General features: G+C 36.8%; 1 protein-coding gene across 1 annotated transcript in view; it reads right to left on the bottom strand.

Annotated features, from left to right (window-relative positions):
- jade2 (jade family PHD finger 2) overlaps nt 1-27,778 on the bottom strand; it is a 230,267-nt gene that overhangs the window by 96,280 nt on the left and 106,209 nt on the right. The window contains exon 5 of the mRNA XM_015384219.1: nt 4,981-5,135. Within this exon, the coding sequence (XP_015239705.1) occupies nt 4,981-5,135 (155 nt within the window). The remainder of the gene's footprint in view (nt 1-4,980; nt 5,136-27,778) is intronic.

Genomic DNA, 27,778 nt, shown 5'->3' with positions numbered 1-27,778 from the left:
AAGAATTTACTTCACTGACTCCATGCTCCCTTGCCCTAAATCCAACAGAATATCTTTGAGACGTCTTCTTCGGTGCCATCTAATGCCACGAGGTTGCATCTCAGACTATCCAGGCATGCAAACCAGCATGGGGACCACACAAATGACAGAGTACCATTTTGAGAAGCTAAAATTGACATTTTCAGCAGCCGTTTGTTCCTAACACATCGTCCATTCCAAATCAGTCTGGATGTCCAGTAAGATTGTTTTTATAATTGAGATCTGATTGGTTTTCAAAGTGTTTCTTTAATTTTTGGAGCAGTGTATAGAATAAACATATATTAAGAGGCTATCTTAAGGCTATCAAATGTGAGGTTTTTATATGTCAGTGCCAGGACAGTTGATTTTTCTAACCTGGGAACGATTTCTCCAAATCTGAGTCTGATGATTGTAGATATAGTAAGCTTGGTGAAACAGCAGCACCTTCTTTCCCTTTCCATGCCTCTTTGGATATGGTACTGGAGACATTTTTATTGAGTTAAATGCATTATGTTCACAGATCTGTCATCTCGCTACAGTACTTAAAGAAAGCGAATTCTAAGAGCAAACACTGTCTTTTACAGAGTCCTACCTTTTTTTTCCTTATTTAGAGAAGACATTTTGTCGATATAAGTTTATCCTGATTCATCTTAGGGTATTATGGATGTTTACTTTTAATTATGGCACTTAATGTTCCAGAGATTAATAAAAATAGTTTAGACATTCATATGTCAATTTTTTTTTCACATTATTTAAAATCCATCTTAGTTAATGAAGTGAACCACACCAACACTTAACTTCTGACTCTCTATAAAGTGCCACAGTACCTATAGAACACAACTGTATAAAGAAAGAATGGGCCTCATGCAACAACATCTTCTTATTGTCATACATTTCTTCTACTTCTCTCCTGCCGTATACCAAAATGACACATCAGACTCAACTGACATTCTTAACTTCAATAAATGACTGTAAATAATTCTCATAAATGTGATGCAATCCACCTGTGCGTGAGTGAGCACACATTGATGAGAACTGCTAATCTGCATAATTATCGCCCTGATAATGCAATATAAGGCTACATATACAGTAAGTGGGAGGGCTACGACTTCCCAAGCTTGTCAGAAGGGGCTCATTCATAGAAATGGCATTGAAGGCGCAGAAGGAAAACTTTACGAGTTCGAAGATCAAGGATCTGATGACTGAAAGCCGAGCAACAGAACTAAAAGCTAAGGGGTGGGAGTTAAATCACAAGTGCTGAAAATAAGGTGGCTGCCTTTTTACGGAATTAAAACTAAAATTAAGAATATAAAATATAAAGAGAGAAATTAATTTGATCTGAAAATAGTCACTGAAAACTAGTGAGAGTGGCTAAAGGTCCAAAATACTGATGTAAATACTTAAAGGTATAGTGGAGGAAGTTCTATTTCCGGGTGGATCACCAAAATAATTGGTCCTCCTAAATGTCAATCATTCTGGTGATTTTTATTTACGTAAGGCCGTCCTACGTGCTCGTCCTCATTTTCACTTACCGGTGCTGAGCCTGACATAGTGAAAAAAATTGCAAATCTTCTTTTGGAAAGTAAGCTTGTATGAGCAAACAGCAATTTTTAAACAGAGCGTGCATGAGGAGAAATGGGCTTGTGCATGCTCTCACACGCGTTTAATAGGCGGTCCCTCTCGGGAGCCGGTTTATTTTTTTAATTGGAGAGGGCATCAAGCAATGTGACTAAACATTCTTCAAAATCTCATTTTAAAACACGCACACCTGTAAGGTACATCTCTGGACCGAATATGTCATCCCTTCATCGCTCTCTCCAACTCTCTCATTAAATGCATTGACATAAAAATGTTAACGGCTAAACTATAATTTGACGAATGCAGACAGACTCAAACAAAAAAATCTACATTTTATGCAATAACAAAGCGAAGGTGCCGCGATGGAGTGAAATGAAGTGTCACAGTGATTCTCAACTTTCTATTTTCTGTTCCCGATGTTATTTCAATAGTAGGTTGATCTCTGACTGTTCTTTCTTTTGACAAACTGACAACAAATCAAACCAGTGATTGTCCCCTGGGTACTGACATGCCAGCTGCAGTGGCCTACTGTTCTGTCATCAGTAAATAAAAATGCAATTTATAATTGCAGAGTTGCATAATATATAATGATATAGCCTGATCAAATGAACAATTGCTTCTAAGTAAAACAAAAGAGGTAATTTAGTGAAAGACTAGGTTTGGATAACAGTTGACTCATTGAGCATGACTCAGATTAGAAATAGGGGGAAAATGGTGAGTGCTTCATTTTCTCCTAAATCACTCGTACGAATAATTTAAAAAAGGATTTGTTCGTACGAATGGTTCTTGCATGAGGCCCATTGTCTCTTAGTCTCTGTCTATGAGGAGTTAGATTTTTCAGCTGTTTACTGGAATTGTTAAAACTCTGTGACTGCTGTGAATTGCATAGCTGTCTCTGAAGCAGCCGAGTAAGAGGAAGCAGAGTTAGATATTAACCTGCTGTGACATTTACATCATGAACTGAACACACTGTACGGCAGGAAGTAACAGAAAACCTAAGCAGTGTCTTGTGGTTAGGTGTGTGTGTGTGTAGTGTCTGTGTTGTGGACTTTGTGTGCACTTCAAGCACATTTTCTGTCTTTACATTCTCACTGTGATTCTTTGTAAAATGACAGGGCTTGCAATTGCAGATTTACATTCAGCTTTGTCTTATGTTTTCAGTGTTAACCTAGAAAAAAAAACACATTTATTTCTATTTCAACATCAGCATTCAGGAAGAGAAGGAGGATGTGGACCAGAAATAAGGCTTGGATGCCCAGCGGGGGATTCATAAACACAATTACACTTCCTTATCTGCAAGGGGCTGATCTGATATGGAATATAAAATGGTAGAGATGCTTAGCGTTGTGTGTCATCAAGAGGTCAAATAAAAAGTGCAGCAAAATATGTGAGACGAGGGGGACGACAGAAAACAGTAGATAATATAGGAAAGGAGGTGAAAATCAAGTAAAAGGAGAAAGGATGAAGTTCAACTATAATTCATTCAGTTAAATATAAAATTTTTACATCTAATAAGAATACCATCAAAAAAAATTTTTTTAGGTTATTTTACTCAAAAGGGAAACTCATATTATGCAGATTTATTACACAAGAGGATAAGGATAGTACTGTAAATCAGCATATTAATAGAAAGTTAAGGGGAGGAAAAACATGAATTGCAGATTGCACAAGCAGCAGGGATAACTGCAGCATTAACAGGGTTATGGAGCAAAGCTGATTTAAGGGTTTCAGGAGATTGACTAAGAACAGACCACAGCTGGTATCAGTAGTTCAAGAGCCACCAAAAAATTAGCTTTGACGCTTTACTTGTACTTAAACCAAGACAAAAACCAGAGGCATCTCATTTTCACTGGCAAGTAGACTTGCCTGAGCTGAACCCTATAGGTAATCTATGGGTGCTGTCAAGAAAGATGAGACAGAAGACCCAACAATGGAGATGACCTATCAAAGCATGCTGGATTTCAATTTCACCTGAGCAGACCACAGTAGAATCACAGGCTGATTAGCTTAATGCCTTTCTGGAAAAATGCAATCATGTAAAAGGAGCCACAAGATGTGACTGTATTCACTGTAAAGGCTCACAGTAAAGCCTGAAAATCCTCAGTTTCCCAGAGAAACTGAATTTAACGCTTATGTTATCTGTAATCTTTACAAAAATATGTGAAACACTGGAATTACATCATTATGTGTAATTTGTCCAGATAATGTACAAGTTTCCCTTTTGAAGTAATTTATTGTATAAAGCTTATGTTTTTCATGCACTATGTCAGTGTTCTCAGTCCTGCACCTCACATACTGTCCTATTGCCCTGCATATTTTACATTTAAATTCCAATTAATGGTTAATCATTCATTAATATAAGTCAGGTGTGGCACCAAGGGGGCTCCTACAATATGCAAAGCATTGATAATTGAAAAGCAGGATTGAGAACTACTGCATTCTGTTACAGAGCTACAGCTATAATCTCCCTGTAGACAAGTTTTCTCACTTTGATATGTCAGACAACAAAGTCTTGAGTTCGTCTAGGACTTTATATCAGTTGTAAAATGTAGGATTAATTAAAAATTTTAGGATTGGAGCTTATGCCAGACAGGCAAAGCATAAACACGGACTGAATATAATTACAGTGAAAACCTTAACGAAGTTCCTATAAAATTTCAAACTTCATAAGCTATTTTTTTTTTTTATCAGGATGTTTTTAGAGAATTCTGCACATCTATACAAATCCAGCAGACTAAGAAGGGAGGATAGGGAAACTTTACTGCTTTTGTTACATCTGGACTAACTTAGATCCGCTTATTTTCTAAATCTATAAATCTTAGTCCTGTCAGAGTACGTATCCTAAACTGAAAGTTTATTTATTATTTGAAGTACATTTTTTTTAAGGATTTATATTTAAACTTTGTAAAATATTCAAGAAATAGACATTTTAGCAGTTTTTTTTTGTTCTGTTTTTGGTGTTTTAGACATTTTAGGAAGCACATATTCAGGTCAACCTGTATTTAAAGGTTTCTAGTGACCAAAATTCTCTATATAACTTTTCTTTATATTGTAGCATGAATTTAGTTGATACTAAAAAACAAGAACACTGATGGGTAACATGTTAAAGAATAGGTGGGATGTCGCAAATCATAGGTAAAGCATGTTGAATTGAAATTATTTTGAATACCCCATGTTTGTTAAAGGATTTTCTTCTTCAAGACTTTGTTAGGAAAAGAGGTTTGAAAAGGTTTTTTTTTTCTGTAGTTTTCCAGACCTGGAAAAGCAAAATGGATATATTTCCAGATGCCTTTGTTTGCTGGATTAAACCAATGCTAAATATGTGATGTAATAGTACTTTATTATTATCCTCAGCTGATCATTTGGTTTAAAGTGAGCGCTCACCCATCTGCCTGAACTCCTGGTTAACCAGCTGCAGCCAGGCAACATCCAGGTCATCCAGGTCATAGCAGCTGTGGAGCTGGGAGCGAGGAGGCTGTGCATCTCCCTCCTTCAGCTGACCGTCGATGGTCACACCACCTGTCGACTCCGCCGGCGACCTGAAACAAGAACAAGAGACGCTTTACATGAGGGCAGTTTGTACAACAGCACAAGGTGAATTAAGTCATTAGGTATTACCAGAGCAAAGTATTTCAGAATCAACTTGAATTTATCAATTTTGGTTTGTTGCTTTTATAATTAGCTTTGTTTATCCTCAGTTGTTACACAAGAAATTATAGGTCACAATGCGCCATTTTGGAGGCACTGTGATGCTTTTTCTCCTTTACTGAACTAAAAATCAGGTTTTGAAAGGACAATGAACCTACATTATAAAACCACAGTATTGGGTCTTAATTTAGCCAAATTAAATAAATCCAAATTATCCGTGAGACTTGTAAACCAGGCAAGAGGCACGGTATCAAATAAATGTTACAGAATTATGTGATGCTACACATTAAATGAGTATAAATGTTCATGCTCTGGATCCCTGAGAAAATTTTGGGATTCACGTTTATTTCTTCAAATTTTTTATTTTTCTGGCCTTCCTGAGTTCTTCTGTACTATAGAGTAAAGATGTATCTTTTTAGGCTTCTTAATTTGATCATTATATTTGGAGAATAAATACTGAGTTCTGTTAAGTTAGAATGTTTCAAATAAGTTGTCTGCAACATGCAGCAGACTAAAACCTTTTTGGTTCATATGTCAAGATGAGGTTTGGGGTTAAAAGATTAAACCTGATCATCAGTTTACACAAATTTCCATGTTTCTTTTCCTCCAATCCCAGTTGTTCTTTTCATGCCTCCCTTCCCATTTGCAATTCTCCACAATACTCAGTTCCTCCCTTTCTTCCCGTTTCCATTCATTTCCTCCTATATACTCTCTTTTCCATTCTATCTTTTCTCCTTCTGACTTTTTAATTTTTCAGTATCATTCTAACCTTTGTTGTTTTCTTAATGTTCCTTTTACATCCAGGAAAAATCTCATGCATCTCTAGCTTTTCAGTTTGTTCCCTTGTTCCTTTACAAGGTTTCCTCCCTTGGTGTGTTTCCTTTAACTGTTTCATTATTGCCTTCAAGTTTTTCCTCTATTTATTCCACAGCTCTCTCCTGTTGAATTTATCTATGTCTTGCATTTCTTTAATTGTTAATTTTAATCCTTTTAATGTGCTTGAATCCTTCTTATTCTCTCTCTTCATCCCATACTTTTTTTTCTGCTAATATAGCCTACTCCTTTGGCTTATCCTTTTTTCTCTACCTTTCACTTTCTTTTATTCTCTCCTCCGGACCACAATGAGACCATTTCCTCTTTCTATGTCCTTCATTTTTTCTTCTGTCCTGTTGCTTACTTCATCCTCACGTGGTTAAGATGTTTAATAATTCAGGTTTTTCTGAAGTTTGATCTTCTGGAGCTACCTGTGCATAAACTTGACATATGGGTTTTAATCTTAAAAAGCCTTATCGCTTTTTGCACTACTTTTATGTCGACATGAATTATAAGGAAGTCTCATTACTGTCCAGAAAATCTTAAACACAGTTAAACAGATTCATAAAAAAATAACATATTTTAAAAAACAATGAGGAATCAAGCCGTGATAGAGAGGCAGTGACTGGAAGCCCCTCTAAGCGGTGTCTAGTCTTCTAAGCTTATGGTGTGATTGTCTTTTTAAAAATGAGGTCAAGATCTCTGTTCAACTAACTTGGAACCAATAAAAACTGAAACACACTCATATGTGCACATTCGAAGGCTTGGGTTACTCATTTGGACAGTGGAACAGAAAAGCTTAAAATCAGGCGACTGCGTGTAGGAGAATACCACGCCAACAATAACCCGTACTCAAACATAAACCACACCCCTTTAATTCCCCTCATCATCTAGCAAAACTGGAGCCTTTGTTTGACAAAAAAGCACATCAGCGATCATAACCACAAACAACCTTGATCTCCCATTTAGCTCCTGCCTTCATCATCTCATTATCATCGCCCTTACCATCATCCCTCCCAGCATCCTTCACCTCAAGCAGCATGTTAAGCATTTTCACCTCAATCATAATAATCAGCACTGCTGCTATCACTAAAGAGAAACAATCTTAGTCCTCACTCGGGTCACATTTTGCGGGCAGAATAAAATCTAATTTTAAATAAGAATTCAAAACGGTCTGGCACAAAATCCAAAAGAAAGCATTGGTTAAAAAAAGGAAAATTGCTTCAGTTTATATACAGATGTCAAATTTGTTTCTTGACAAAAATAAGAAAAAAATATCCACAGATATTTCACTTTTATGAACTTTATTCTGCTTTATTGTAGCTTGATCCTCTGATGGAGTTGCACCTCTGAATGTTGAAGACAAACCCTCATCTTTCCTTCATATTTCTATATGTTTACATCTAGATAGTCTACCAGGGATCCTTGAATTTCATGTTCAAATCGATGCCACCATCCCCTTGTAATTGCCCATCAGTGATGGGCAGCATTTCCACTGCAGGCAATGCATCCATTACTTTAATAAAAAAGCACAGATCTGATCAATCTTTTATCTGCAAATGGACGATTTTGACCATAACACTTAAATCAATGAGATAATGTGTAATGATTAATGAATCTAGCCCTGTTATACATGTATGTGGGGACCACGTGGATTGAAAATAGAAGCCTATTCTGACGCTGCATCGGGACTGGAATGCGATATCTGACAAACAGGCCTGGGTCAAGTGGTCAGGAAGAAAATGAGAGAAAATAGACCCAGACGTTTACATAATAAGGCTGAATGGATTTCCTACTGGGGACAGTGTTTCTGTTATGCAACCTTGAAAGGAACAAGAAATATATTAGAGTGTTGTTCAGCTGCCTTTTTAACAGACAATACTGCTGCCAGATTAAACACTTTGTGCTGCAAGATAAATGCAGTGAAAAGCACACCCTGTCCATTGTCCCGCCTGTCTGTCAATGATGTAAAGCAACTCAAATGTAGGTTTCATTTGTTCTTTAGATTCATTATTTAGTATACAAAGTTCTGTTTGTTGTTTAATTTCTGCTCAAAATAAAAGGAATACTCAAATAACACAGTCTAGATCTGAATGAATTAAATATTGTCATTGAATACTTTGTTGTGTACAAAGTTGAATATGATGACAACAAAAACATCAACAGAACTCAAATGGAGGCCTGGATTTGGAGTCAAACACAAAATTAAAGTGTAAAAACAGACAATAGGCTGATCGTACTTTGATGTAAAGTCCTTAAAACGGTTCAAAATGAAGCTCAGTGTTGTATATGGCCTCATGTAATTGTTAGACCTTCCTACAAAGCCTCGACGTGCTCCTGATGAGGTGGTGGATGGTTTCCTGAGGGATCCCTGAACAGACCTGGACTAAGGCATCTGCCCATTTCTGGACAGTCTGTGGTGCAATGTGACATTGGAGGTTGAGTCGAGACATGATGTCCCAGATGTGCTCAATCAGATTCAGGTCTGGAAAAAACGGGTTAGCCAATCCATAGCTTCAATTCCCTCATCTTGCAGGAACTCAAGGCACATGAGGTCTGGCATTGCCCTGCATTAGGAGGAACCCAGGGCCATCCACACCAGCCTCTCACAAGGGGTCTGCGGATCTCATCTTGGTACCCAATGGCAGTCATGCTTCCTCTAGTGAGCACATGGAGAAATGCAGCCCCACATAATTACTGATCCACTGCAGAACCGGTCAGCTAAAGGCTGTTGTAGGCAGCAGATTGCTCTCCACGGTGTCTCCGGACTCTGCCATGTCTGTTACATAGGCTCAGTGTGACCCTGCTTTCATCTATGAAGTGTATCGGCACCAGTGGGCGAATTTGCCAATCCTGGTGTTCTCTGGCAAATGCCAAGCGTCCTGCATGATGTTGGGCTGTAAGCATAACCCTTCCTCATCTGTGGACATCGGGCTCACATACTATCCTCATGGAGTCGATTAGAATCCATGGCCTGCTGTAGGTCATTTTGCAGGGCTCTGGCAGTTCCCCTCCAGTTCCTCCTCACACAAAGGTGGGAGTAGCTGTACTGCTGCTGGGTTGTTTCCCTCCTTCATGTCTCCTGGTGTACTTGCCTTCTTGCAACAGTTTACATTGCTGTGCCCACCTGGACTAGCAGCACTACCTGAGCCCCTTGTGTGGGTTTTATAGTCCCTCTCAGACATTCTTTTTCTAGAGTGGGTCATGCCAGTGAAGCCAACCTGGATACTGAAGGACAACAGAAAAACAGTATCCAAATTAAGTTACTATTTGCTGGCTGTATAACTACGTGCAGAGTACCAGTGTACCAAAAGCAGGATAATAGGATGGGATCTTAGTGCAGCACATTTAATGTAAAGACCAGGGAAAACAAAACAAGAGTGTGAAGACCATTGGAAATGTCTTGCAGGCAACATGGAGTAGTAAATACCAAAGCAGCAACAGAAACCCAGCATTGCCATAAGGCTGTGTTGCTCCATAATGTTTTTTTTTTGTGAACAGGATGGCAAAAGAGAATAGAAATCTACTTTTGGTATCACTAACATATGAATATTTCGCTTTTCTATCAGCATTGTCAGAGTCTTGGTTTGTTAGTTCCTGTTTTTCTTGGTTTTCCATTTGTTGTCCTCTGCTGCCCTCTTGTGTCCTCTTTTCCTTGCTCTGTTTTCTGTTCTGCCCTCACCTGTTTTCAATCCCCTCGTTAGCTCTCTCTTTGTCTCTGTCCCCTTTAAAAGCCCTCCCTCTTCAGTTCCTGTTGGCTGGATCCTCGTCTAACGTCTGTCTGCCTTTCTCGTCTCTCCCTGGTTCCTAGAGTTTTGGTTTTCCCCTGATGTCTCCTTGGTTCTGGTTAGTTGTTGTTTTGTTGGATTTTTTGATTCCTGCCTCAGTTCCTGTAAACATAATTAAACCCAGTTAAATTCACCTCTGCCAACTTTCCTCTGCATTTGGGTCCTCAAACCAACACCTCAAATCCTGACAAGCATAATACAAGACCAATACTGCCTTTGAAAAGAATCCTTGGTTTCTGCCTAACACTGTTTGGACCAGGTTAAAATATGAAATTTCTTAATGTTACTGATCCTTGACTGGATCCCTGGACCTGGAAGTAGTTTGAATGCTCCCTCTTTAATGACAGAACTGACCAGTATTGTTTTATTTTATCTGCATTAATTGGATGATTATTATGAAAAACTAGGTTTTTCATATTCAGCTTAAAAACAGTTATATTAATGTCTAATATTAATGTCAGCTCATCCCATTCGGTAAGAAGTGAGTGAATGCAGTCAGTGTATAATGGTTCCTCCTCAGATTGGGATCAAGTATCCTGCAGTCACATGCAAAGTATCCACAGACACATGGTCATGTTACATAACAGAGGTAAACAAAAGCATGAAGTGCATAAAATCTCCCATTGTCCAGCTTTAACATAAGCACAAAGGCAGGGATATAATGAGGATTCATCCGTCAATACCAGAGACATTTACAGCCTCTCTGTTATGCTGCAAATAGATTCTCTGACTTATTGTAGTCTTTCTGCCAAGCGAAGGATTGTATTTGATAGGGACTTCAGATTAGGAGCAATGGATGATTTGCTTATTCAGGGTTGACATCTGGATGATAGTTCCTTTCTTCTTTTTCAGGAACCCCTCCAATAAAGTCCAATATCTTAAAACCAACTTACTTTTTTAAATGTCTGCATGGTTTGTGAGTTTTTAAACTTTGGTTCAAAGACATCCAATCATTTGGTAAAGATGATGATAAAATAAGTCAGTTTTGCTTTTACGTGAAGCAAAACTAGTTAAACGTAAGAAAGCAGAAAACATGGAAATGTTCGAACTCTCCCCCTGGAGTCATAACAATAGGACAGCTAATTTAGCTTTGATCTTTATAGTTTGTGTCATAAAATATTCAGGAGGAACTGCACACTGCGGGGCTCCAATTCCTTAAACAATGGAACCTAAACAAGGCTCCTCTATAGCCTAACAGCCCCTCAAGCGACAGGATTGCTGCTTTGCCTCAATGGAGCAAAGGAGCAGGAGCTGGTACATCTATCAGCCGGAAAGTTATGACCACAGACAAGTGGAGAGTTCACAGAGAACAGGCTAATTGGTGTGTGCTTTAAGAAACACCTCTGAACAGGATGTTAGATCAGGTTCCAGGTTTAAAGGAACCACTTAAAAAAAAAACTCTATTGCTTTCTTTTAAAAATACGTCCCGTTCAAATAATTTTAGATCCAAAAATAGTCTCCCATTAAGTTATTGTTACAATATGAATTTGTATTTAATAAGGTAATGTGAAATGCTATTGTTTATGTTTTATTATAAACATTTTCTGGGTACTAAAAATGTCTAAATTATGTTTTATTATAAATCCAGCAATGCATTATAACAATTGCATGAGTGTGGAATAATGTTGAGATGTTCTCAAATAATGAGAGGACATGAAAAAAGCTGGCAAAACTTTAGATAAGTACTTATTCTTTAATATTTTCTTTTCAAGGAGAAATATGTTCTAATTCTATTAAAAAAGAAGGAACACAGGACTAGTTATGGCTATCCTTGGATTAAATCAACTTAACCCTGATTCATCATGTCTTAGATCCTACTTCAGGTATTTGATAAATCTATGAAGACAAATTTAAGGCACAAATTATTGCATTACATATTTTATTTTATAGCCAATGCTTTTTCTCTGTAATAAAACAAATAGTTTTAAATGTTTGAAAAAAGCAGCCATTAGGGCAACGGAAGCATTCACAGAGTTTCTGAAAGTCCAGACAATTATAGAATAATATCCTTTGTGAAGATCAGAATTAGGACATGGGTTTAATAAGAATAGAAGAAATAGAGTAACAGAAAACAGAAACGGAGAAATGCTAAATTAACTAAAGTTGATTAGATAAAATAATAACAATGCAACAAAAGTATGAAAGCTCTCACACCTCATATAAGATAGGTCTATGAGAAAGTTTTCCTCTCTTTTCACGCTACCATATGCTTCTCGCAAATCTGTTAATCTCACTCCCCCCTATTTCATAAAAACACCAATAATAATCTTTTCACAAGACGCAGTGAAATATAGTGTTTACATAAGACATTTCCAGTGTGGCCAGACTGACAGCAGCAGAGCTGAGCTCTCTGTCTGAAAGTGTGCCCACACAGGTATCGTCTAGTTTAAAAAGACATCAACTCCTGACAGATCGCTCACCAGAGCAGGAAGTCCTTCGAAACCATGCTGGAAACATATATGAGGCCAACAAAAAAAAAAATAAGGAAAGAGGAGCACTGCCATAGAGAGTAGGGGAATATAAAGACTCAAACAACCAAGACAAATATGACACACTAAAAAAATATTGGTGGAAGAGACAATCTATTTAACCTATCTATCTATTTTACAATTCAATAATCAAATTAATTGTTGAAATTCAGCTGAGACATAATTACAGGCTCTGAACTAGCAGGGATTACTCTGTTATGCTGATGATAGTATGATATACTTCAATTAGAATGAGACAGTTTTAAAAGTAAGTAGGTTGCAAAAATGTAACAGTCTCAAAAGTCTCAATCAGCCACAATCGGATAACATTTTAGAGCTGCAGCTGCACAGCAATTTATTTGATGTTTGTAATAATCTGGTTCACAGCTTCTGATTTTACAATAAAAATTTTACAGCATTTTTAATCTTTAAATGTTACATGGGGGAACCATGGATAGAGTCCAATCTGCTAAACACATGAAAACTATTCATATACTCGCAAACAGAGCAGATTTTGAATCATGCATGTTTGTGGACTGTGGGAGAAAACCAGAGCACCCAGTAAAAACCCACAAACGCACTAAGAGAGCATGCACACTCGACACAAAAAAACTCCCAGACCACTATTTGCATTTTAACCAACATTTTTGCTGTGAGGCAACAGTGCTTAATTCTACTACATTATGCTACACTAACCAGTTAAAGAAATCCAGGTCAGTTTTCATTTAAATGTTCAGCAAAAATTCCCAAAACATTTTTAACAGGGATTATAAAATTATATAATTATCCAACCATGCTGCTTTAAGATATCAGTTAGATCTACTGGTTGGATAGACACATTTCTGTGAAGCATTTAATTACATTATCATTTGATTATAATGTTCCCCTCCTGTATTTACAATTTTTCTGGGTCAACATAAAAAAATAAATAGTTTCTGCAAACCTCACCATAAAATTTTTCTCAACCAAACATAAAGATCATCAACACATATTAGGGTGAAAGTGAATGGCTCAATATAAAGTCTATGGCTCAGTCCCATTCCCCTCACTTGGCTCTGAGAACACTCTGGTGAGTTCCCTCCATAGTGAAGTGCACTCATTGAGGTAAGTGCAAATGAAGATTTTGTCCCTAAGAAATGGGACACCACTAGTTGCAAAATTACACTCTAGCAGAGTAGATGGCGGTAAGGTATTACCAGTACACTTCAGTGACGTGTTCACCTATGACATGCGTAAACACAACCTTCGGTGTGTTTTTGTTACGAGCTTTCATACATGTTTGGAAGTGTGTTTTTGAAAATAATTATTCATTATTTTTGGTGTTTGTTATTAGTTGTAATTGCTTGATTTGTCCCAATTTACTTGTGATAGGAGAGAAAATGTTCCTTCTTTCTGTGAAGGAATCACTAGATTTGAGTTTCTATAGTTCAGTTTACTTAATGTCATTGGTCTTTCAGTGCATCTGTCTGTGGCATTTCTGTGAGGCGTTGCAGGAGGGTCAGGCTCTGTGAGGTAGCTGCCTCCATTATCATCTGGCTTTCCGAAGTACTGCCAGAAGATGGGGCACCCATCAATTTTAGTCCTTTCACCGGGACCGGTGCTGAAATTCTATTTAGGCACAAAAAAGACTATCCCAACACTATTAGGTCAACATTTGATGTTTAAAACCTGATCAAATGGTTTTTGGTCTTTTTTGTTACATGCATATGCCCCTGTAAATGTTTGGTTCTTTCTAATTATTTGTTCTATTTAGTTAATTTGTCTTAGACTAAAATATTTTGTTTGAAGGAAAATACCAAATATGTCTATTTTATTTATTTAACCAAAGATTCAAGATGAGGCAAAACTAGTGTTATCAATGGAATGTAATATTTTCAGAGAAAGATTAATGCCTTTATCCAGTCTCTAGATTCACTGTAAGTCTGAGGAAAGAATCCTCGACTTCCTTTTTTTATGTTCACCCCATTTTGAGTTACCACACAAAATCTCAGTTTGATCAAAATAGGGCTTACAAGGGCTTATTAGTTCTTAAAAGCTCAGTCACTGTCATGTTTCAGGGTCCAATTCTGTTTCAGATTTATTTATTTATTCATTTTTTATTTTTTAGAATCTCAGATTTCCTCAAGCAACCTCTTAATATAAGGTAGAAATAATCTTGGAACATTTGCAAGTTAGCTGGAAAGGTTCCTTACTACCAAACCATGACGCCACCACCTCTATGCTTGACAGCTGGCAGTTGGATCTCTTCCTGGAATGCTCAATTAGATTTTTCCAAATCTTACCTCAGTAGAGGAGAATAATAATATAGTAAAAGTGTAGTAGAATCCTTTCAGAAGTATTTTCTCTATGCTTCTTTCTGTAAAACTTTATTTTTTCCTCATGGTTTTCTTAGAAAGCAAAGACTTCCAATGGAAATCAAATTTGAGCAGTCTTTTTATTGTAAAGGCATGCTTTTTGAGGTGAAAACTAGTAAACGAACTTAGTCTAGTTCCAGTTATGACAATTTAGCTTTAAATCTTAATTTTAGAGACTTCGCTTAATATCCTGCTGTCCGTTTTAAAGGTAAACTTACTTAACCAGCCTAATACAGGCAAGTCAGCAGTCATTTTAGGCAACTTCCATATACTTCAAATTAGTTAGGATTTTGATACTTCTCACTTCTTTACAGAGCTATTTTGTCTCACATCAAAGTTATTGGCTGGGGTTAAATTTAGACAAATCTTCTTTAAGATTTTAATGTTCATATCATATCCACCTGGTGTGATATTAGCCATTTTAGGGGGATTAATGGTTTCCTGTTTCAAATGTTTTTTTTTCTATGGATTTTTTAGTTTCAGCTTTCTTTATGTGCATCAAATTAGGCATAAATCCTCCCAATATTCATTTATAAAGCAAAGCACATAAAAAAAAAAAATCTGTGACATCCTTACTTAGCTAAATATCAGATTAGCAATACCACGGAAAAAATACTGGGAAAGCTCTGCAAACAGGCAATACTTTTATCTACTGAGCTTGTTAATATGAGCTGCCTCATTTTGACATGTCATAACATTAAATGCATTTTTATTTTAGATTATAGACTGGTGTTGAATAATCTGTTAAACCCAGTTCCACACTGTAGTTTAAGTTAAAATAAATGAGAAAAAGATAGAACAAGAAGAATAATGATGAGGTATATGCTCAAAGACAGGAGGTCATCATTTTATTCAAAAACTGATATTTTAGAGATTTTTACGCTGAATTTCAAACCTGTTGTAAAAGAAAAGAAAAAAAAAAGTTTAAACTATTGGTCAAATAATGCCGATCAGCAAGAAAAAAAAATTTTTTTTTTATCTGAAATAAAAATCTGTAACAAATTGGATTTCCCCATCTAAAAGCAGAAAAACAACAAGATAAGGATGTCTTTCTGAATACACAATCAAGCCTCTTGTCCTGATGTTCGCCTCTTTTTTAAAATGCCAACAATCAGTTCTCTGTGTCCAAAATGGCTCTGAAATAATCTCTCATTCTTGAAATACCTCACTGTCACAGTACGGCTGAGAAAACCGACTATTCCCTTTTCTTCCCTGTAATCCCTCTTTTTCTTTGCCCAGCTTTCACACCAGACTATGTGTGAGTATAGATGTGTGTGAAAGTACGTGGCGGAGATGGCGAGGGAGCTGGTGTGTTTTGCCAACAGCCACTTGTCCTTGGCCAACCTCCACAAATCCCCCTTACTCTAAAGCAGTCCCATATAGTATCTGCATGCAGACAATTGGGTCACCATCCACAAGCACTTTAAGAATGTGCATTGAGTGTGCAAAAAAAAGAAAAAAAAGAAAATAAAGTAATTCTCACTTGCAAGAGCAGAAAACACCAATCAACCCAGGAGTGATGGATTGCCCTTTGCAGTAATCCACACAAGAGTGGATCAGCAGGAGAGACGTCCTGCTCTCCTGTGGATAAGTTGTGCCAAGACATGAGATGCAAAAACAAGGTTTTTCTTTAATGATTTTACTGATGAAAGAAAAATCCACATTTTTCCAATGTTTCAGTAACCATAAGAAAAACTACTCTGTTTCAACAAAACACAACACACCATCAAAGCATCCCTTTGCTTGGAGAATTAGCCTGCAAGAACAAACGGACCACCGTTCTCAAACAAAGAGCTCTATCCTTTGGTCCCAAAGACCAACCTTAAATGATTTCACCTGAATATGTTAAGCTTACCATAAAAACAGGGAAAAGAAGAAAATTCTAAATAAACAGAAAAAAATACAACCAACAACAGACTTGACTGGAGATTTGGTTTGATTTTCATTTATAATTATAAGCAATGGACAGGTTGGTATAACTAATTGATGGCGAACTTTACAGAGATTGTCACTTATATATATATATATATATATATATATATATATATATATATGACGGCAATATGAAACTTTGAAATATAATATTATACAATTCCTGAAATGCAAACTTGCCTTACTTTCCCTTCAAGCCAAAACTAAAATTTTCAAGCCATAATTATGAAATTCCATAATTATTTGATCAAACCTAAGGCAGTGGGTAAAAACGATTTAGTATTAATAAGAAGTGGGGACACACTGGGGTCTGACTTGTCATTTTGTTTTTGAGACATTTGCTATCTGTGACTGCGAACACAGTTAAGGTTGAATCATGGGGAAACAAAAATCCAAATCAACGACAAAAATCTCAGTTAAGCTAATAGATTTACATCTAGGGGATTATCTTCATAGGCTCATTACAAGCAGCTCCTTTCTTTATTTTTCTTTTTTATTAAATTAACGGTCAAATGAGTTGATAACAAACATGTTTTTTTTTTTTGGGTTCACTTATGTCAAAAGCAGTTTGGCTGTTAAAGACGAGACGCCTGAGTAAATGTGGAAATAATTATAAGGCTCTAAACATGACATGGAAACTTCTTCCTGACGGACCGGGTAAAAAAAAGAAAAAAAGAAAAAAGAAAATACAGTTTCCATCCAAATTCTTAACTTCGAAGCCGGTCGCTTGTTTGCTTTTTCCTTCAACCACATATCATTTGTGTGTCCTCAGCGCTGTCACAGTCACATAAAACACAGTGATAACACAATAAGAGAAATAAGACTGAAAGGCTGGAGACACAAACACCTTCTCCTGGTGAGCCACAGCATATTCACATAGAAAGGAGACCAACATTGCCAAACACAAGGCAATGCATTTACACCCACAATACACATACAATCTGGTTATCCTTGGAAGAAGTGAGTCACCTTCATGTCAGTGAAATCAATCAGTGCTCCCGAGTGCACAAACATCATCTAAACAGTGACATTTAAAAGATGACTCACCTCTGGGTTTCTTTAATAGCAATCAGAGTGTACTGTATGCCTCACACAGACATGTAAACAGAAATCAGGCAAACTGGTCTTTACTGTTATATAACTACAATCCCAATCAGGACTTCTTACATAACTAAAAGTCTTTAAAAGGAGCATAGTCATGTCATGTGATAATTTAATAAATTGATATACTAATGGTTGGTATTATATACTAATAGTTTGGTTGCGTACAAAGTTTTTCTGAAAAAACTGGGTCCTACCTGCTTAGGTGTGTGTTTTATCCTTTGTTTGTGGGCTATTCGGTAATAAGTCCTTTGTGTATATTTATAATAACATCCAAATCTAGAATACGGAAAGGGCAATGTAGCTACCGGGGGGTAGGAAGCATTTTTGAATGGGTTTCCTTTGCATCAGTTCCAACGAAAAGTTTTAGGTCTAATAATTTTCAATTATTCATCCATCCATCCATTTTCAAACACGGTTATCCCAAATGGGGTCGCGAGGGGTGCTGGTGCCTATCTCCAACTGTCAATGGGCAAGAGGCAGGGTACACCCTGGCAACTGGCGTACACCGGGGTACGCCAGTTACCAGTCCATCGCAGGGAAACACACAAACAACCATTCACACACACACTCACACCTAAGGGGACTTTAGAGAAGCCAATTAACCTAACAATCATGTTTTTGGACTGTGGGAGGAGGCCAGAGTACCCGGAGAGAACACACGCATGCTCAGGGAGAACATGCAAACTCCATGCAGAAAGACCCCGGGCCAGGAATCAAACCCAGAACCTTCTTGCTGCAAGGCAGCAGCGCTACCTACTGTGCCTCTGAGCAGCAATGAAATATTTCTTACTTTGAAAGAAGGCTCTGGGGAGGACCCTGTAGAACTTAGACTTGCTGTAGATCGGTCTATTTAATCAATATTCGTGAGTAAAAAATAAATAAATAAACAAATAAATATATATATATATATATATATATATATATATATATATATATATATATATATATATATAACACTTTACCATGAAGCATTGAAGCACAGTCAAGCTCTATCATATAGTTTCATTCTACTGCCAGCAGATGGCGCATATGTCTGTTTATGTCTGCTCATTACTCCAAGGGCTGGAATTCTATTTAGGCTAATAGTTTTGGCCTTTCATCTAAATGTTTGTATAATAGCATAACATGACTATGCTCCTTTACAGACTACCAGAAACTACCTCCACGCTCTAGTGCATTAAAACCAGAGTAACAATCTAAAAGAGGGAAGGATTAGGAAAGGGTTCCCACCCATATTTTAAGTCATATCTCCATCCTTTCTAAATATTAATAGCTGCTGTTCTGTGCTTTTTATTCAACAAAGTAGAAATCCCAACACTCATGGATGTATTTATACAGATGTTAGGCTTTAAATATGAAACCTATGATAAACGGAGAAGGAATAGAATAGATAGATGGAAGGACAAAGTCAGAGGGATGGATGAATGGATGGACAGAGCGCATGTCTAAGTTGTATATTCAGGAATTACAACCTTTAGTTATTTTTTCAGCTTTGTCGTTATGTTTAAATGCTAAATCCTTTTCAAAGGTGAAAGGACTGCCTCTCTTACAGGTAAGGTGCTCACTTCTGGACAAATCTTGGTCATAGTCATTCCAGAAAAGTAAAAAAAAATTATTCCCTTGGCTTTTTTTTTCTGTTTTGAGGTTTTTCATTTTAAACTTGATTTGAAAGGGTTTCTTGGTTGGAAACGAAAAGTGATCAAACTTGGAAACAAAGTCCAGTGGATTGTTTTTTAACTTTTTTGGAATAAAGTATTTGATGACATTTCATTTCTTTAAGATGGCCCATTAGGCACCTAAGAGTTTAAGCATACCACACCAAATATTATGAAAGTCATTAATCATTTATTAGGTTCATTGTCTGTTTTAAAACCACCGCCAGATTTTCTTCCTAATGATGGCAATATGAAAGTTTGTTATTTACAGTGGTAAATTGACCTAAATGTACCCACGAGTACAGTTTTAGGATATAATATCCACCTTTTAAACCATGCAGGATACAGATACGGTTCAGTTATTTCCCTCATCTCGTCCTTTATCATCTTTTATTATCAAGCACTTCTACACAAATCTAAAAGGCACAGGTAGCGGAGAGTGATTTGCCATCTCTAATGGAGAAATATTTTGATTTCAAAAGGAGCCCAGGGCTGCTAATTGCTCGGGTATGGCGTTTAAAGGTGTTTAAGGAGCTTTGATGCCTGCACCTCTTGGCTTCTTTAATGAACAAGTCATATTCCTAATTAAGGTCTGAATGGAGCTCAGATTTACATCGGCTATGGCTGCTGCTTGCATTTAACCATCCCTAATCAGCCTGAATGCTGTACTCTGCTTTACAGGTATAGTGTAGAAGGTGTATCAATTACCACAGCTGACATTAGTGTTGGTGACTTGACAAACTAACAATGGGTAATAATTCCCCATGAAGCTGAGGCGATAAACCGGTACCTCCCTACAGATTTGCCCGTTAACATTAATAATCACTGGATGCAGCATTTGATTTACAAGTCTAATTACAGATGCTGCATGGAGCTAGGTCAAATGTTTCCATACAATTATCACCATGAATGCCAGCAAGTACATGAATTAGTTTAAACATTTTCCGGGGGAAAGTATACAACTTACAACTCTGACTACTTTTTAAACAGGAATTAGGTGCATGATTCAGAGTTTATTTTTTAAAAAACTATATATCATACAGAGTCAAATACCTCAATTCACCATCACAGTTTTATTTAGTTTTATAGAGATTACATACTTTTAGTCATCAATAAATATTTAACATACTTCTGCCCGGCATTTGGGAACTTGAAAGGGTAGGCAGGGTTAAAATATGTTGGTTTTTTGGCAGTTGACACAGGTTTTTTTAGCATAGTCTTCTGACTTTCAGTTGGGTTAAGTCAGAACTACACTAGAAGCTGTAAAATTAGCTTAAATAATCTAATCTGAAACCGGTTTGATTTGACCTTCAGATCGTTGTCCCTCAGTAGCAACCAAGCAACCTTTTAACAGATTTTATCCATGTGTTAAAATATTGGGTTTAAAATAACAAAGACACAACATGCAAGGCATAAACATATTATTATAAACTTGCATTTTCAATACAGCCATCACCGTCCACACAGATAAAGATGTGCTGAAAAGGCACAAGAAGCGCCTGATCTGACATTTCAACTTCTGGAAAAAAAAGTTTTATGGGTTGATATGAATGAAAATAAATAAATCCACAATGAGCCATTTCTTTAGAATGACAAGAAGGACATCTAGAGAGGTGAAGTTTAAAACCTCAGTATGCCACAATGATGGTCAAGCACGGTAGAACCATTTCGATGACCAGTTTCCACAGCAGGGGTACTGGTCCATTCCACCATGGGGACAAAATAATGTTGAATGAAGACCACAAATAAATTCTTCAAATTCTCTACAAATCAACCGGCATGGCAACATACCGGTAGATTGGAGCATCTTCTTCAGAGAAAGACTTTTACTGTACACGCAGTTTGTAAAAAGCAGAGCTACTGCTGATCATTCATTCCTGCTGCAACCAGACTGTACAATGCAACACTACAATCGCAATAACTTGTGCAATGTATAATGTGCAATTACTATTTGACACCCAGTGCAATAACTATTTATAGATAAATACCCATGTAAAAACCCTGTGCAATAACCCTGTATAATGATCCTACTATAAAAAAATGCAAAAAAAGCTGTTATATGTGGGTGCACTGTATATACTGTATATATCCCATGCACCTTTTTCTTCCTTTGGCACTTTCTGCTTTTTGACTATTTGAGCAGATGTAAGGAGCTAATTTCTCCACTGTGAGATCAAAAAAGTCAGTCAATCAATCAACATGACAATCAAGTATCCAAACTGATTTACTGTGGATGATATTTTAAGATATTTATAGAAAAACCTCTGTTAATTTCAAAGTGTTGCATTCAAGAAAATAATCAAAACAGGAAAAAAAAAATCACCTCTAAATACATTTAAAATCCAAAGAAAATTTGTATTTTAACACATTTTCCCAACTGGTTTTACATTAAAAGGTACAGGAATCTTATTCAGTGCGTTTTTTTATATTTTATCCCAGAATTGTTTTCTTTCTTTTTCCCCCTCATGCTGATCGATTTGTTCTAGATTACAAATTCATTACCTTGTGAATCACTACAGGGTTGACTTTTTAATTTACCTGCCAACTCATATGTGCCAATGGGGACTAGTTGTTAGCAAACATTAATGCATTCTACAGTGAGATGGCATTTTGCTCTGAGGATCTGTCTACGTGTTGCCATGGATATGATTTAGATTCATGAACACCTCTGCTCCAAATCACTGCAGGCTTCTGCACTTCGGGACAAGCGGCAACAGGAAACACCTGAACAGAAACCCAAAGATGTATACCGTGCCCAGGAAAATGTGATGGAAGCAATCCTAAATAGATACAAGCACAAGTACACACTGGAGCAGAAAGGCACCCATGCAACTTGGTGCTTCACCCCGTTTCTCTTTCTTCCCCTCTAGCTAAACTCACAGAGCTCCAACACAAACAGAGAAGAAGAAAAAAGAAAAAACAGCCAAGCCTCCACCTTGCTGTCCTAAAAGGTGATTGTGGTGCAACACAAAAGAGGCAAAGCTCACAACAAGAGGCAAAAAGATGCAAGAGGGAAAAAAGGGAGTTGGCTGTGGGATTAGCTGTGTGTTTGTGCTTGGAGCAGAGTTTGGGCAAACAAGTCAGGGAGAATGTTTTCATTCATATTTTCCTAAAGTTAGTTGGGAGGCAGAGGCACAATGAGCAGAAGGAGGCCAAAGTCCCGAGAGAAAGGAAAAAGGAAGAGAAAGTGCAGACAGGAGAAACCAGAGAGAAAAACTAAGAATTAGTTTCAATCTTTGACTCCTCCATTCCCTTTGCACCTGTACGACATGTGGTTTTTCAAATCAGGCAAACGTTGAATAAGAAAACCAATTTTAAAGTTTGGTAGCATTTATTTTCATTACTTAGATTAGAGAAGGAGAGGCAATATGGTATGATAGGTGGCTCCAAAGACTAATTAGACTGCTGGCGTTATTAATTTGTGCAGCTGGAAATATGACAACAGCAAGAAGGAGTTAATATTAGATGGTAGCTAGATTCATTAAAGTAAGTGCACTTGACTCAAAAGATAATAACTCCTACGTAAAAAAAGGAGCTGATTAATTAAAAAAAATGCTTTGCACATTTCATTTTGTTGAGTGATAATAGCTGCTGACTGGACTAACTTCAAGCTTCAATTATTGTTAAGTACTAAAAAAAAAGACGTTTTTGTTTTTGGGTGAAACACAGAACTGATCCGACATGATCTCATAAGAAGAGGAAGACGAGGGAGACCCTGATAGATGACAGATTAGACCACAGAGCCTGAGATGTCAAACATTCCAGCAGTAGGAAGGGACGCGTTATTGGCTATATCATAGAATTAGAAATGCAATATCAATTAGTGTCTTTCCATTCCCCTTTATTTTTTTTGTACATAATATTAATCTCTCTAAGACCTCTCTAAGGTCTTTAAGACCAAGCTGTACAGAACAGATGGATACTGGTTTAACAAATTAGGCCATGAAGAATTTTACTTAAAAATAATAGCTATAGTGTTATAAAAGGTGATCGGTTCCACAAGGGATGGGTTGAATTTCTTTGATTAAAATATTGTAAAGACGAAATAAGGCAAAAAGGAAATTCCTCATATGTCTAAACTACTACATAGCAATAGAGCTTTTTCTTATTCTGATTTTAATGATGATTATTATTAATACGATCATTATAGGCAGACTGTCTTGAGGCTGGTTTGTGCTCGCTTCCATATGTTTTATAATCAAATGAACAAATAGGGGGGAAAAATGAGGACCATAAGGTCTTAATCAGAGACTCACAACTCTGCTTTTCTCCAAAACATTCGCTCACAGCTGCATATCTCGACATCTTAAACTTGGAAATTATGAATTTTTGCAATTTCCTCATGTTCAATCTAACCCCTCATTCCAGATTCACAAGAGTAAAATACTTAATTGTGAAGTGTGCGACCCAGAAGGCTATTTATCTGCAAAATACAACATGAAGATGATATTTAGGCTTGTACCTCAAACCTGAAAGACTTCAATGTTGCAGGTGCAACTATATCATCTAATAAAATACCACAGCTTCAATAAAACCTGTGCTGTGCCACAGTTGTTAGCTCTAAACCTAAACCTCTGACCAACAGAGCAGCCTTAAACCTTCAGCAGGTCAGTGCTTCACCTCAGCTTTTTATGCTGTGAGCATCCAGCTACAAACAGATATGAACGAAATACTAACCTCTTCTGAGACATTCCATTATGTATAGCTGATCAGATACTACACTTTAAATACTACAGCTAGCAGGAGGCTTAGTTATATCAAACATCCAATTCTCATTTAATTGGAACTTTGAACTTGAAAATAAAACTAACTATTCGACAGTGGTACGATTTTCAGCCAGGAGCTTTGCACAAGCTGCTAAAGCAATATCTTTTTTTGCTTCCAAGAAAAAAAGCAAACACAGGATCATTTACACAGTGGAATGTTTCATTTTTGTCACACTCGGGCAGAACGTTACTTTAAAAGGTTTGCGTAAGACATTTAACTACCTTCACTGCTGCATTCATTTTTAAAATTAGTCAAAGAGTTGACCCTCTACTGTTACCTTCACCACACATGGCAAAAACAATAATCCCTGTGGGAAAAATACCAAACAAATTCCAAATTGTTGTGTAAAGAGTAATCTGGACATCTTTGAGGTGAGCGTATTTTGGGAACTAAACACTTAACAAGACTCCTGCAGTCATCTTGTCCTCCAGGCATGGAAAAAGAATGCCACCCAAGTGCACCGCAGTGTTTCCCATGTTCTGTTTAGGAGGAAACACTAATACCTCTTTATATAAATGGTTACAAAACACTCAGAATCCACAAGACGTTCTGGCTGTGTGTGATTGTGTGTGCTGGGAACAGTTTGCTGATATACGCACACACACTGACAGATGAACATGCACACACAAACAAACTCGCACAGAAAAAATACAGACAAGTAAACACATGCTGACAGCAATAGTCTGCAGGCACAGAGATATAATGAATGGAACAGATATACTTATGGGAAAAGTACTCATTGTCACAGCCTTATTTATTTAGAGATCTAGTTTAAAATACAAACCTAAATACAGTTCTGTTCCAGATCAATATGCAATAAAGTTTTTTTTTTATACACTACAAAAAAAGTGTTTTAGTCTTTCTTATTGAATAAAAAATGGCAGACTTTATGTTAATTCCTGCTTTAAGAAAGTAACATCCTTTATAAGATTTAATATAACTTTAAGCTGGTCTACTCTTCATATTATTAAGAATAAAGATGACTGGATCCAGTACAGACCCTAATTAGAGACAAATCTTATGTTTTAAGTTTGCAATTATAAGATTTTTTTAGCTAATAAACGTTTTGAAAAGGAAGGGGAAAATACACTCTTTCAATGTAAAAAGTAATGTAGGTTAAAATAAGCTATTTTAAAAGTATTTCACTTGTAAAGCTGTTATTACTTCTGGTTTACTGAACCTAGATGATCATGGACTTAAACTAGAGAAGCTTAGAGGTGGATGAAGAGGGAGATAGTGAGCAGTTTACTCTATGGTAAGCTGTGATTTTCTTGTTTTGAAATTTTTAATTTTTTCCTTGTGAGAACATTACAATACAAAGGTAGTTACTTTCAGGGGACGCATAATGTTACTACCGGCACTCACAATTATTTTTTTTATGTATAAAATTATAAACAAAATATACAAGTTACATCTGCAATTACATCTAACAACTTTGAACTAACAGGGAAAGACAGGTCTACCTGAAAAAGCAGGAGTAAATTATATACCAGGCAGTTTTGAAATAAAGTATGAGAGATACATTAATTTATTAATCCTTAGATGCTACAGAGCATAGATGAAATAACAGGCATTGCATGGTCATCCATTCCATACTTCTCTTTGTTTAGGAATAGTGTGTTTAACCCACTTGGCCCACCAATTAGTGAATACATTTTTCTGAAGGCGGAGGGAGAAGGTGATCCTTTCCATAAGGTAAATGTTATGATACTTGTCCACTCTTGTATTGTGGGCGGGTCGGGGAAGCTGTGATTTTCTAATACTAGACTTTAGTGCCTGTGCTTGTTAGGATGAGTTAACGAGGGCAGACGAGTTTTATATGAGCTAGTTTTGGCAAACATATTAGAATTTTAGCTGTTTGTTAAATAAACATAATTTTAGAAGGGAAATAAGATTATTATATTGTGTTCCACTACACTTCTTGCTGATAGGCAGGCTGTATTGGGGCTCATAAATTCACAAGTTAATGTCATTAAACACATTTTTAAAAGGCTCCAACTTCTGTATTTATTTGTAATCCTGTTTGGATGTTTTTAAAGCTGCAGCGTTTCTACTTAAACCTTGTTTAGTCCCTTGTGTGCAGCGGTGGAGGGAACTTTTCAGTTGCTTGTAAATACGACTGAAAGATGAATGAGTCTTAACAATGAATGAGATATTAACATCTCCCATTAGCCTGTGTGTTATCACTTTTAGCTGAATGCAGCCACTTGTTTTTATTTTTAAATGCTTATCTGTAGAAGTGAAATCTAATTAGCAAAATATACTAAATATAGATATATAGATTTCACAGGCAGAGGGGGAGAGTCAGGAGTGGAGCTACTTCATAAAGGATGTAACAGTTCTTGGATGCAGCATCTGCAGAGTTAGTCAGGACTTCAGCACCAGCAAGGCAAAAAACACCACAAATTTGAGGCAACATCTAAATCAGCACAACAAACATTAATTTTAGTCATAGTTTTATGCTGACACTTCTCAAATTAAAGTAGCTTATTTTAATTCTATAATTTCATTTTGAACTTTAGTTTTAGTTTTTTGTTTTTTCGTCTTGAGTTATATTTTTGTTTATTATGAGAATTTGAGTCAGATTGTATTTGGACAGTGCATATCCTGTGCATGTCCATGTTAATTTTTTAAAATATTCTGGCCGATATAAATCGGATATCAGCTAATATATCGGGTGTCATTTTTTTAAAAGCTCTGAATATTGATATCCACCTTAAAAATCCAACTTCAGTTGGGCTCTAATCAAGTCTGACACAAGAACAAAGCTTTTTAATTTATACATGCATCTCAAGTAACAATGAAAAGTTATTATTTTGCCAATCTGATATCTTAACCATTTCTGATTGAATAATTCTGTGGTCGAAATGCTATGTATAGGCTTCTATTTGTGTGACATGTTTAGATTACAGGTTCTACAGCAGGATGTACATTTTCGTTGCGGTAGATCACATCCACCCGCCTGCAGGTGCAGTGGTGGTCAGGTTGTATAGAGCAAATACATAAAATAAACACAGAGCAGCCTCTTAGGGATGCCTATTCCACCTGTCCTGCAGTAATTAGAACTCCATCTAGCAAAGATACACAACAGGTTTCTGAAAGGACTTCTTAGTTTATAAGCACATCAGAATAGAGGCACAGAGAGTGGGCCGTCTATAAGTGAAAGCAAACTGAAGCTGTATATGCAGCTTAAGTCGTGTTCCTCAGATGAGAGTTGTTGTACCTGTTCTTTATCAAAGTGATGGACCGACTGTCTGACATACAGCTGAGAAAAGGTCTCACAGGCTACATATTTTCCTGTCTCTACCTGTAGTGCACCACATATTCTGTAACTAGAGCAGCATTATTTCTTGGACAGGAATTAATTGATTTTTTATCACAAAGAAAATAATATTACCGTAATAGATGTATTCAATAATATATTGAAACTTTGGTTCTGACTGGGGGGCTGCGCAGTGATGCAGTGGGTAGCACTGCTGGCTTAAAGCAAGTAGGTTCGGGGTTCGATTTCTGGCCCAGGGTCTTTCTGCATGGAGTTTGCATGTTTTCCCTCTGCATGCATAGGTTCTCTCCGGGTTCTCCGGCTTCCGCCCACAGTCCAAAAATTAGGTTAATTAGGTTAATTGGCTTCTCTAAATTCTCCTGAGGTATGA

The sequence above is a fragment of the Cyprinodon variegatus genome, unplaced genomic scaffold (genome assembly GCF_000732505.1).
Source record: "Cyprinodon variegatus isolate N-32 unplaced genomic scaffold, C_variegatus-1.0 Scaffold308, whole genome shotgun sequence".
Classification (NCBI taxonomy): domain Eukaryota; kingdom Metazoa; phylum Chordata; class Actinopteri; order Cyprinodontiformes; family Cyprinodontidae; genus Cyprinodon; species Cyprinodon variegatus.
The sequence above is the reverse complement of the archived record's forward strand: the minus strand, read 5'-3'. Positions and strand labels throughout refer to the sequence as shown.